This window comes from Rhodofomes roseus (genome assembly GCF_022264815.1).
Source record: "Rhodofomes roseus strain CIRM-BRFM 1785 chromosome Unknown C8Q71scaffold_4, whole genome shotgun sequence".
NCBI classification, from domain to species: Eukaryota; Fungi; Basidiomycota; class Agaricomycetes; order Polyporales; family Fomitopsidaceae; genus Rhodofomes; species Rhodofomes roseus.
This window is the reverse complement of record NW_025952960.1, coordinates 39,343-50,523: the sequence shown is the minus strand read 5'-3', so window position 1 is coordinate 50,523 and position 11,181 is coordinate 39,343. Positions and strand designations below refer to the sequence as shown.

Below are 11,181 nucleotides of genomic sequence, written 5' to 3'. Positions count from 1 at the left end.
TTCGGCGCCCACTGGGACGCCTCGAGGATGTGCATGTTCGGTTATCCCAAGTCCGCGCATACTCGTTCGTGATGGAGTATTCGCCTCGTGCAGCGGCCGCTATGCATGGAGACGAGTACGTTGCTCGAGGGAACAACGTCTGGCCCCAGGAGCATGTGGAGCCTAGACAGTGCTAACGCTCTCGTTCGCAAGCAATGTCGTGATCTCTGCCACGGCTGCTGCCGGAGCTCTGCAAGTCTGAGTCCTGTCGGTCCAGTAAAGCATGTTCCGCATAAGTATTTGCCTGCCGATAGACTAGCGGAACGCCATACGATATAGTCAACGCATTGTCGCACGTTGTCTCTAGAGATTGTGCCGTTGGTCAGAGTTAGACACACGTTCGGCACTCTGCTATCCTTGCTGCTGCCGTGCATGCCTCCTATGTGGGAGTGCGAATGCAAATTCATATCAACGAGCGCCGCGCATACCGTGAGTACGCAAGTTGGGCTATGCCTTCTCTGCGCATTGTTCGCGATCACGCAGAGAAGCTCCCAAGCGGAGCACCCAACGTTACTGAACGCCTATCTAGAGTGGGAAACCGGAAGAAGATCATACGTCATGACGCTTACGACATACCATGCTCTGGGAGAGATATACCCTGTATTGGATGGTCGGGTGGGGCGTTTCCCGCGAGACTCGACGGGGGATAGCTGGAACGTGGTGATCCCTCAATGACAGAACCCGGCCAGTAGACACAGATAGACGCGCTCGCACCATTCGTTATACAGCGGATGCCAGTAGCTTCTCCCAGCTTGCCGAGCGCACTTCAGACTTCGGCTTCTCAGAGTACCAAAGGAAGCGTTCGCGTTGTGTGACACAAATAGGACAGCTCACAATTCACTGCATTTCGGGTCGAACGATATGATTCTGCGAAGAGAATTGACGGAGCGAAGGGGATACCAAAGCGAGCAGTCAGAGCGTCGACGATTATGTATGGCGAGGTATTAGAAGCGTAGTGCAATAGTGTCGAATTAGACGATGCCAGAAGAGGTGATGGTGACCTTCTGCTTCGGCCGGCCCGAGTCGGTTCCAACGGCTTCGACCGTCTTCACGACATCCATGCCCTCAACGACCTCGCCGAAGACAACGTGCTTGCCGTCCAGCCATGACGTGACTACCGTCGTGACGAAGAACTAAGCGGCGCAAGTCAATTGAGTGGGCTCATCAGGTCTTCGCAGCGGAAGCTTACCTGGGACCCATTTGTGTTAGCCCCTGCGTTTGCCATGGAGAGCAAGCCAGGCTTGTCATGCCGAAGCTTGAAGTTCTCGTCTGAGCCGCATCAGCATCTCGGCCGGGGGTCGTGAGTAGGAGAGCACCCACCTGCGAACTTCTCGCCGTAGATAGACTTGCCACCGGTGCCATTATGACGTGTGAAGTCACCACCCTGAAGCATAAACTGGTGCGCGGTACGAGATGAGACGTCTGTGGTGAGCAGATGCGCTGCCAGACTCACGTTGGGGATGATCCGGTGGAACGAGCTACCTGCGTAGCCGAATCCATGCTCGCCCGTCGCGAGTTCCCGGAAGTTCTTCGCTGTCCGAGGTACGACGTCGTCATACAGCTTGAAGACCACCCGACCCGTTGGCTTGGCGTCGATAGCAACATCAAACTGGAAGATGGCGGTCAATGGATTGGGGGCATCCAGTGGTGTGTCAATGTACTCACGAAGACGTTGGCCCTGTAGCGGCGGGTCGCAGCATGGTCAGTATTCCCCGGAACCTCGACAAAAAGACAATATCTACATTGTTTTCCCTCCTGTTGAGGCAGAGGTCGCGAAGCGGCGCAGGAAAGAGGCCATTTTGAAGAGATGAAGAGCGAGCGAGGAGTCGGAGGTAGAGTCAGTGTCCGAAGCAAAGTGTGCGTGCTGGCGCCGAGGAGCGCGTTTACTCACGTGACTATATTGCTAGATTGGGATGTGAGAACGTCGAGGGGCGAGACGGCGGGTGTGTTGTCGAAGAGTGCGGGCTTCCCGAGGAGGGTATATATACGAATGCCCGCTGACATGGTTTGGACAGGGAGTTCTTATGAGATCAGAGCCGGAAAGGGGAATGTTGCTGCGGCGTGCATGGGTTTGACCGAACGCACGGCAGACATCGAGCCCGGACAAACAACCAGGGTGCCTTCTCCGCGCCAGCGAGCGCTCTGGGCCGCACGCCTGCCCATTCTCGAGGACGCACACAGGCATCGCGGCACACCCCAGGGCACGTGTTGATCCAAGATCCAGCGTGTTAGCACCAGCGACCCGACGTCTGCGCGCGGAAGATGGTTCCGCAGGCTCGAGGTGCTCCCGTGGAAGGGCTCCTCAGGCCTCAGGCCTCAGCACGCAGTGCCGCGCGTTTCGACGAGCTAGACCCCCGCCGCACTGAGCCGGTCTGGGCTCAACGAGGGACATACCGCACGAATATAGCAATTGTCACAGCGAGTCACTCCTATCCGATCCTATAGGCGTCGCGGACGCGTCGCGAGATTGGTCCACGATAGCCCGGGAGCAGTAGTCCGCCGACGATGCTGGTCACACGTCCGCACAGGAAGCCTCGACGACCCCATCATCAATATGATCGCTCGCCACCCAACAATACGCGGCGATGTTCGCCCCGGTTTCCGAGCATACCGGGCTACTGGCGAGAGGTACTAGGTTATATTCAGCATGGCACCCGGGTAACTACGTCGAGAAACGCACCAATTACTCAATGATCTGCAGCTAGCACGTTTATGGTAGTGCACATTCGCCTTGAGCAGCAGCGGCAACCTTGGTCGACCCGGCACGATAACCGAGGGTGACGAACGGGCTCAGCCCAACATGAGTAGGGCGGCGCGCACTCACTAATAGTAACGGTCTAGGCGCGCCGACGACTTGCATTTGCACTTACAGGGTACGAAATTGTTTCCTCGCTGTCGGGCTGGCGCGAACAATAGCAGGATGCCGTTCGATCCGGAGAGATTGCTATCCGGACACATTTGTTACGGAAAAGGCGCAGGAATGTGGGAGTGCCTGCAGGGCCTCAGGCTGCCGCCGTCGTTAACTCAGCTCTAGATCTACGATGGGAAACGGACGCCGAAAACATGCTTACTTTCCGTGCATCGCGGCGCCGTCGCCTTAGGCTTCAGGCACTCCCTGAGCATGACTGCCAGGACGGAGAGTTGCGATCAAGGAGTGGCATTGAGATGTTACGGTTGTGACACGACGGACGGGGTAATGTGGCTCTAGATCGCAGAGATACAGCCGTCTTCGGCTTGCGTAGAGTTTCCTGCCGCTGCATATACGATCCATGCCGAAGCGAGGAACCTGAGAGCTAGCTGGCTTATCTCGCAGAATTGTGGTACTTCAGGTGAAGATGGTTCTCATAGCGTCATGGTTGCCGCCCGATAGCTAGATCGCAATACTCGGGCCTTCTTTGCAAATGGCTACGTCAAAAAGCAGCAGCGTGAGTACGTCTTGGGTCTCTATGGTAGATAACCAGTGCTTACACTGATATTCGGTACTGACTTAAGCTCTCAGTACTTCAGTCCGCATCGCCGGTCGGACATCGTCGCTCTAATTTTCCAATGTACGGCTGACGCGTCGACGAAAGCAGAAGATCTCACTACGTGCGCCAAGGACAGCTGAGGGTAGAACCAGACTGCCGACTTCCCGGGAAACCTTGAGGAGTTGCCTCAATCAATCGATGCAAAGCTGGCCGCGGGAAGAGGTCGCAGAAAGCAATCAACTGAGAGATATCCATTCATGTTGCGGCACGGCGAGCTGCGAGACCGTCTGCGTGAGAGCGCGACCAGGGTGGTAGAACGCAACTCTATTTCCTTACCTCGACCGGCATATCGACATAATGTTCCGGAGAGCATGATTCCACGCACAACTTGACAACTTGAAAACGGATCATGGGGCTGCGTAGAATCCGTGATCTGGGTGGCCGATAGAACCTTCGCTCTGAGAAGTTCAGCACAAAGACGGCGCTGACGACACACCACTCGGAGTGAATCCGTACCCAGGCTCGCCGTGAGTCTATCGGTCCTGATCGTGTGTCTCGAACCCATATGTGGGATGCAGATCCTAAGTCGTTGATAGTGGTCATGTCTGTAAAACTGCAGCACACATACAGGACCGCGCGCTTCCACACCGCACGGCCCGGCACTGTCATGGAAGAGGGTGCGGTGATTTGTGTCCTGGGACAATCCCAGCACAACGCGCTCATCAGCGTCCAGGCTTCGTGAGCAGCACGCATCGCATATATCAAAATGAGCGGGACGCTAGATGCTGTCCACAATGATGAAAAAGCCACTACGTTGAAGTGGGCGTTGCGCCCATATCATAGCGCGCCATGGTCTGCTAAACCCTGCCTACCAACGCCTCTCCTTTTTTGGGTCATCAGGGTAGCGGCGATCGCGAACTTTGAACCTAAAAGGATAAAATCGTGGGATGACGAAACGTGCTGGGCACCGTTCATCGACATCTGAGAATCACCAGCTTCGCACTGCGGCGACTCGGCACAGAGCGGCAGCAGCTTCACAGTGCAGGAGATACCGTAGTCTCCGTTGCTGACCAAAAAGAGTTACTCGAGATACCGTCAAGTGAGACAGTGGCGTTTCCGTTGAAGCTCCGGGCTTCTCGCGAGAAAAACACGACATGGAGTCTTCATGGACGGGGATCTCTGCCGTGCCGAGTGGTCATACCTCTGGAAAACCTGAGTAAGTCAGTCGACAGCGTATTGTAGTAAAAGTGAGGCTATACCCGAGAGCTGCTGTCTGGGACTTGCTTGGAACGTTCCCGGCACCATCATCTCTGGTGAATGCGATGTACCCCGAGACGACGCCGAGGACATTGTCATTGCCAATACAGGCATTGATACCCGTCAATTGCCCGTCAAGGCAACGAATGAGGGCCCTTAAAATGGAGTGACTGCTCATTAACGATATATCGCAGTTCATGAGTATATGCGACTCACCGAATTTTGCTCCAGCCCGAGTATCGTCAGATTTCTCTCGGTGACCTCGCCGCTACGGCCTCGGGCGTCCCCCAGTTCGAAGATTTGAAACTCCAGGCCTCAGCCTGAGGCCCAGGTCCGTAAGCAAAGTACCAAAGCCTACCAAAAGCTTATGAGAGTGCACAATATATCCGACGCAAGAACACAAGGAAAGAGAGTCTGAGTACAGCTTGAAATGGACCAAGTCGGGCAGTGTCTCGCTTCAGAACATGAATCGGTAGGGTTGCCATATTGGGAAGAGAGGGGATGACATCACGTGCGACGGCGCTCAGATGACAATGACAGAATTTCAATGGGCTTTCCATGGCAGCGGAAGCGCCGGTGTACGCTGTGCACAGCCGGGAGGGCAAGCCCCACGGCCCAAGTACCTCATCTTGCTCTCATACCTTCACCAACGACCTGTCCCCTCTTCACGAATTCACCTTAATTGCTTTGTTTTTGTGATGTGTACGTCCGTGAATGATGCTGGAAGCAATGCGAAGATGCTGACTTCCGTCGGCAGCGAGTCACAGTTCCCATGTTCTCCCGCTCCTGGCAGCGGCACTGTTGTTTTTCTCGAATGTAGGAAGTGTGCGGGCACTATACTGTGTGGAAACTGGGTGCGTCATGATCTCATCGGCCGTCGATCGCACATACTAACAGGCCGTGATTATCAGACGCGGATTCCAGGAGTGTAGCGTCCTCTCCCCCAGCGCTCGCATCGGCATCGGCATTGCAATAGGCAAGCACTGTAGCCTTTGTGACCATGCCTCGGAAGCTCACAACGACCGTAGCTATTGCTGGTCTGCTCCTGATCTTCGCGGTCGGCATCATGCGCCAGCGCCGTATCAAGAGGAACAACCTTGCCTACGTGAACAACAACATCGGCATGCAAGGCGCGCAGTACGGCGGTCCTCCAGGCTACTACCAGGCGCAGGGGTACAACCCACAGTATCCTCAGTACCCGCCAGCAACGCACAATGGGTGGGATCCGCGCACTGGCTTTGCTCCTGTGAGTCTTTGTCCTGTTGCCGGCCGCCCGTCGCCCATCTGACATGATATCACTGCACAGCCCTATCAGTCGCAGCAGCCTCCTCAGTACACCCCTCCCATGGGTCCTCCGCCGGTCGTGTCGGACAAGACCCGCCCGCTGAGCCAAGCATGATTGCTGCACGATCTTAGGTGCACCATCTACGTGCCTTGTATCTCCACTTCTTAGTTTATTTCTCTACGACATGGACTAACACACTGGATGTAGCCACTACTTGTACCGTATAAGCACGGAATATGACCCTTGCTAATGGAGCTGCCTGTGAGAAGTGTGCATGTCCTCGTATTGCCGTCATCTGAGCGAACTGTAGTCGCCCCACGTATGCATCTAAGACTGAATGGCAGGGCATCGGCAAGAGTATGTACGTAGATCTTACAGGTACAGAATGCGTACAGTAAGGTATATCATGTAGTTTACGATCATGAGGGCAGAAGAGGAAGTAGTTAGAACCACAATTGATGAGCGACTCGGACATGGCATACAGCTACTTGATGTCCTGCAAGGCTGCACCGCCCGCAGCTCGCTCAATCGCGTTATACACCCTCTCCACCCTCTTGCGCCACTCTTCGTCCCTCTCAGCCTCAGCATCGGCGTCCTCCTCGCTTTCTGCCGCGGCACCCTTCATCTCCATATCCACCATGAACTCCGCGACAAACCGGGTCACGAACTTCTCGCCAACCTCAGCGTGCGCACGAGGGCCCCAGCGCCACTCCCACTGTTCCTCACCAGTCGCATTGCCGTTAGGTGCTTGGGACGCAGCAGGAGGGCCACGCCCGCGCTTGCCCTTTCCTGGCTCGCCGACGCGCTGTCGGTCGAGGTAGCCTTGGCGGACGAAGGAAGAGAGCAGCTGGTCGAATGAGAGCTGGGCTGTTGAGCGCGCGCTCAGCGGCATCTGCGTACTCGGCCCCAGCCTGAGCCGTTTGAAGACCTGCCGTAGTTCGTCTGCAGCAGTGGTGAGCAATGAAGACGAAAGGACGACAGAGTGCCTTACGGTCCCGCCCCACTCTGGCGTCTGTGAGGATGAGCCCAAGCGTGATGTGCAACACGCCCATACTCGCCACTTCGTCGCTCTGCTCCCAGGCCAGTATGCTGCCAGTAGCCCGCGCCGTCGCATCGGCGTCCTCGTCGTCGATGTCGTAGAGGTCTGCGAAATCCTCGTTCGTGATGTTCGCATGCGTGGACTCGAGACGGCGAAGCTCGCGGTCGGGCGCGTTGGCGCGCGCTATGATAGCGGTGTCTAGGAGGGAGCGGAGAATATACGACTTCGGGCCTCCTGCAGCGGCACGCTTCCCGCCTGCTGCCTTCTTTCCTTTCTTGCCTGCTCCGCCGTTGGCCGCTTGGGTGGGCTCGGGCTCGTCGGCGTCTTGGGCAAGAGCGGCGCGAGATTGCAGCTCAGCCATTTCTATGCCGAATGTCTTGCGGAGAATTTCTTGTGCTCTGGCGAAGACCACGTTGAATTGTCGCGAACTAGAGCCCAAAACTACACGGAGGTAAAATCCTGTAAGCACTTGCAGGCAGCTCGGACGAAGCACAATAAGAGGAGATGCATATTACACAGAAAGACATTCTCGTTGTCTCACAGTTCGTCGCAGTAGATACCAGGTAGGGTTGGCTCACCTTTCTTCGAGATTTCATCTCGCTTCAAGGGCACGCGCCTGCTTTCTGCGGACAGCGCCAACCGTGCAAGATCGCCTGCCTTGCGCTCCAACTCTGTTTGAGAGGCATCTCCTCCCTCGCCATCAACGTCCATTTCATCTGCGTAACCTCCCGCGTCAAGGTCGTCGTCTTTTTCATCGTCATATCCATCGTCGACAGGCTGCGACCGGCCGTTTGTTGCGCGCCCTGCGCGTTGCCGCGGCTGAGACTGTGAAGGTTGAGGCTGAGAGCGCGTTGCACGAGCCATGTTGAATCAAAATCTCAGTTCTATAAAAAAAAACCAGTGTTAGACCGGCCGCCGTGAAGTCTAGGAGTACTGGGCAGGACGCGTCGAGGCAAGTAGCGGAAGACAGGAGAAAGTCGAGCGCGCTTACACGCGTGCCACAAGCGCGTTAGGCGCTCACGGGCACGTGCGATGTCTGCAACATCGCGGCGGTGGCGGCGTCGCGCGGTCTGACTGCTCTTGTCCCGAACGTCCTTGTTATTGTGTTACTCGCGACATGGCGGACAAGTTCACGACACCGGTGAGCAAGCAGAGCCGGCTGCCTGCGTCGCTGTCTCGCTCGCAAGCGATGAAGCGTGACTCCCTTGCGGCCGAGCTCGAGCGCGGTGAGTGCCACTTGTACGTCTTACATTGTTCGTGCACTGACGGCTTGGCGTCCCACCAACGGGTCTCTCACCTACCATCATGCCAGACCCTCAGCTATCTACCGCAAAGCGACAGCAGCGCACGCAGACGTTCGCCTCGCATCTCGCACATTCATCGCTGGAGCGTCAGCTTATGGCTGCGCAGACGGCACGCGCTGATCTCGAGACGAAGCTGCGTGAGAAGGACGTGGTCATTGAGCGACTGGAAGGCGACCGGAGGTGGCTTGCGGAACGAGAAACGGAAGAACGCGAGGAGAAGGAGAGGGAGCGCGTCGAACGTGCTGAAGAGAAGGTGCGTCTCGCGCCACCATTCGATTTCCACTGTGTTGCACCTCTACATGCGCAATCTTGTTGTGCTCAGCATACCATCTAACCCACTACTTGATTTCAATAGCGCCAAGCGGATGCCGAGCTGCGCACACTACGTTCTACCCTTGCGACCCTCCGCGAACAACATGCCGAGCTCGCCGACGAACACGGCTCACTCTCGCGCTCCACAGCGCAGACCCTCTCCGCCCAGAAGTCACAAATTACTACTCTCACACGCCAAGTCTCGCTCCTGCAAGAAGAACTCACCGAGTACCGTCAGATCGCACAGGAACGCTCGCAGGCACTGGAGGCGCTGCGGAGCGAGCTCGACGAGGCAAGCGCAGCGAATGAGAGCTTCTCTCAAAACGTCGCGGATGAGGAAACCTGGGCGGTCGTGCGTGCGGAGCTCAGCCGCCAGGCGGAGTATATGCGTACCCTTGAAGCCACGAACACAAAGATGAGCACAGAGCTTGCCGTGCTGCGCGAGCGTCATGCCAGCGTCGAGGTGCTGAAGGAACAAAAGCGTGCGTTGGAGAGGAAAGCTCAGGGTGCTGAGGAGCTCCGCGAGAGAGTGGTCCGACTCGAGGCGGAGCTCGAGGCGGCGCGGCGCGAGCGGGAGACATGGTACGTGGGTGTGCGTGGTAATTAGTAGCTCCGCTCATTAGGTTTCCACAGGGCCTCGGAGAATGCGCAGCCCTCGACGCCTTCCAAGACACCGGTCAGCGTCACGAAGGCGCTTTCCGATTTGCGCCTGAGCTACGCAAGCCTCTTGGAAGAGCACGGGTCGACGACCGCAACACTCAGGCGGCGCGAGGCTGAGATAGCGGACGCAGATCAACGCATTACCGAAGCTGAAGCTTCTGTAGAAGCTCTCCAGGCGGATGTACGCACGCTCAAGGCCGAGGTAGCACGTAAAGAGCGCGGGAAGGAGCTTGCTGAGAGGGAAGTCTCCTTCCTTCAGGCCATGGTGGTGCGTAGTGTCATTTGCGATTTCGGTACTTTCTGCAGTCTCTTACCATCATTGCTCACGGTTACAGGCCAGCTTCACGGCTGAGGAGTCTGCTCAGAACGGTGTCGACTTAGATGAGCTGGCTTCGGACCGTCTGCAACACCTTGAGTCCCTTGTGGTTGACTACAAGGCCACCGTGAGGGAGCTCCAGCGTGAACTTGACGCACGGAACAAAGACGGCGTAGTCAAGGGTGGGAGCGCCGCATTGAAGCGGTTGCAAGAGGAGTTAGAGGCCGAACGCACGGTAAAGGAGGAACTCCAAGCCGGTACGCTTCTACTGGTGTTCATCGTATGCTATATTGGGTTGTTGACTTCACATGTTGTCTAGCGCTTGACAAGGCCGAGCAGGTAGCCACAGCGCACGAGGAACAGATCGAGAACCTTGAGCAGACGCTGTTCGAGCTTCGCGGGGAGATCGGTGCCGGACGGCACCTTCCCCCTGGCGTGCGCGTGCTGAGCTTGCGCGACAATCCTGCGCAGCAGTGGATGGACATAAGCCAGGCTGCTATGGACAGGCTGAAGAAAGAGAACAAAGCACTGATGAAGCGGCTGAAGGAGCTCGAAGATGGAGGAGCACGGGTGAGTGGACAGATGGGTGCTGGCGAGGCGAAAGAAGGCACGGTACCCGAAGGAATGGTCCCGCGAGAGAGCTGGGAGGTCGTCAACAGAGAGAAGGCACACCTTGAGGAAGAGCTGAAGCAGAAGGAGAAGCGATTGTTGAGGCTGCAACAGGTAGAATATTGAATCAGTATATCGCCCGCAGCCTGCCGTGCGTGTACTGAAGCAGCTCTCAGGTCTTCCAGTCAAAATCGGCCGAGTTCCGGGAGACTGTTGCGTCCATCCTCGGTGTCAAGCTCGCCTTCTATCCAAACGGCCAGGTGCGCGTCACGTCGCAGTTCGACCTCAACGCCGCATTTGTCTTCCAGCCTACAGGGCCCGTCGGGAGCAACGACGGGTCCGGCGGAATGCGCATGCAGCTCGTCGCTCAAGGGGACGGCGGGCCGGAGGACCTGCCGCAGCTCATGCGGTACTGGGTCGAACAGGAGCAGTGCATACCGGGATTCTTGGCGAGCGTTACGCTGCAGTGTTACGAGAAACATAAGATGGAAATGGAGAGGGCAGACCGCTAGGAGTGCTGTCGATGTACCGTATACGTTATGTAAGTATCGTCATTGTTTAGGATTTGTACGCATCATCTACCAGTTGCTCAATCGGAGCGTTGGATCTGCCTTGTCCCTGCTGAATGTTGATGCAACAGACGGCCACTATACAATGTTCCCTATGTTACTGCAAACAACCAAAGCATCGGGGCGAGAATCCTTCTCGTAACGCTTGGGCCGGGCTCGACGTGGACACATTCTGCTTGTGAACCATTGCACATCCTTACGCGAGGGTCTGTAGTACTATGATACGTTCTAGTCCTCCGTTCAGCGTGCCTGTGTAACATATGTCAATTCGGACAAACATATACAAGCGGTGTGGGCAGGGACCGAAGAGGTCGGCGGATGCCG

The 11,181-nt window shown here is 56.6% G+C and overlaps 4 protein-coding genes across 4 annotated transcripts; 2 read left to right on the top strand and 2 right to left on the bottom strand.

The window, feature by feature from the left end:
• Positions 1 to 883: 883 nt before the first annotated feature.
• Positions 884 to 2,069, bottom strand: C8Q71DRAFT_411573 (cyclophilin-like domain-containing protein). Its single transcript, XM_047918394.1, has 6 exons — positions 1,782 to 2,069; positions 1,705 to 1,717; positions 1,493 to 1,648; positions 1,360 to 1,435; positions 1,229 to 1,308; positions 884 to 1,172 (listed from the first exon to the last, which is right to left on the bottom strand). Exons 1-6 carry the CDS (start codon positions 1,835 to 1,837, stop codon positions 1,011 to 1,013), a joined length of 543 nt encoding a protein of 180 aa, XP_047782003.1. The 5' UTR covers positions 1,838 to 2,069; the 3' UTR covers positions 884 to 1,010.
• A 3,694-nt stretch (positions 2,070 to 5,763) lies between these two features.
• On the top strand, positions 5,764 to 6,162 carry C8Q71DRAFT_854425 (uncharacterized protein; the record flags this gene model as incomplete). The annotated part of the gene is made up of 2 exons (XM_047927052.1): positions 5,764 to 6,009; positions 6,070 to 6,162. 2 exons carry the CDS (start codon positions 5,764 to 5,766, stop codon positions 6,160 to 6,162), a joined length of 339 nt encoding a protein of 112 aa, XP_047782002.1.
• A 370-nt stretch (positions 6,163 to 6,532) lies between these two features.
• C8Q71DRAFT_854424 (MAGE-domain-containing protein) lies at positions 6,533 to 7,951 on the bottom strand (the record flags this gene model as incomplete). Its single annotated transcript, XM_047927051.1, has 3 exons — positions 6,533 to 6,990; positions 7,040 to 7,528; positions 7,666 to 7,951. 3 exons carry the CDS (start codon positions 7,949 to 7,951, stop codon positions 6,533 to 6,535), a joined length of 1,233 nt encoding a protein of 410 aa, XP_047782001.1.
• A 220-nt stretch (positions 7,952 to 8,171) lies between these two features.
• Positions 8,172 to 11,159, top strand: C8Q71DRAFT_739824 (MAD-domain-containing protein). The gene is made up of 8 exons (XM_047922736.1): positions 8,172 to 8,313; positions 8,400 to 8,644; positions 8,747 to 9,285; positions 9,337 to 9,631; positions 9,699 to 9,936; positions 9,999 to 10,402; positions 10,465 to 10,829; positions 10,929 to 11,159. The coding sequence occupies exons 1-7, from the start codon at positions 8,205 to 8,207 to the stop codon at positions 10,798 to 10,800; spliced, it is 2,166 nt and encodes a 721-aa protein (XP_047782000.1). The 5' UTR covers positions 8,172 to 8,204; the 3' UTR covers positions 10,801 to 10,829; positions 10,929 to 11,159.
• The last annotated feature ends 22 nt before the right edge of the window (positions 11,160 to 11,181 follow it).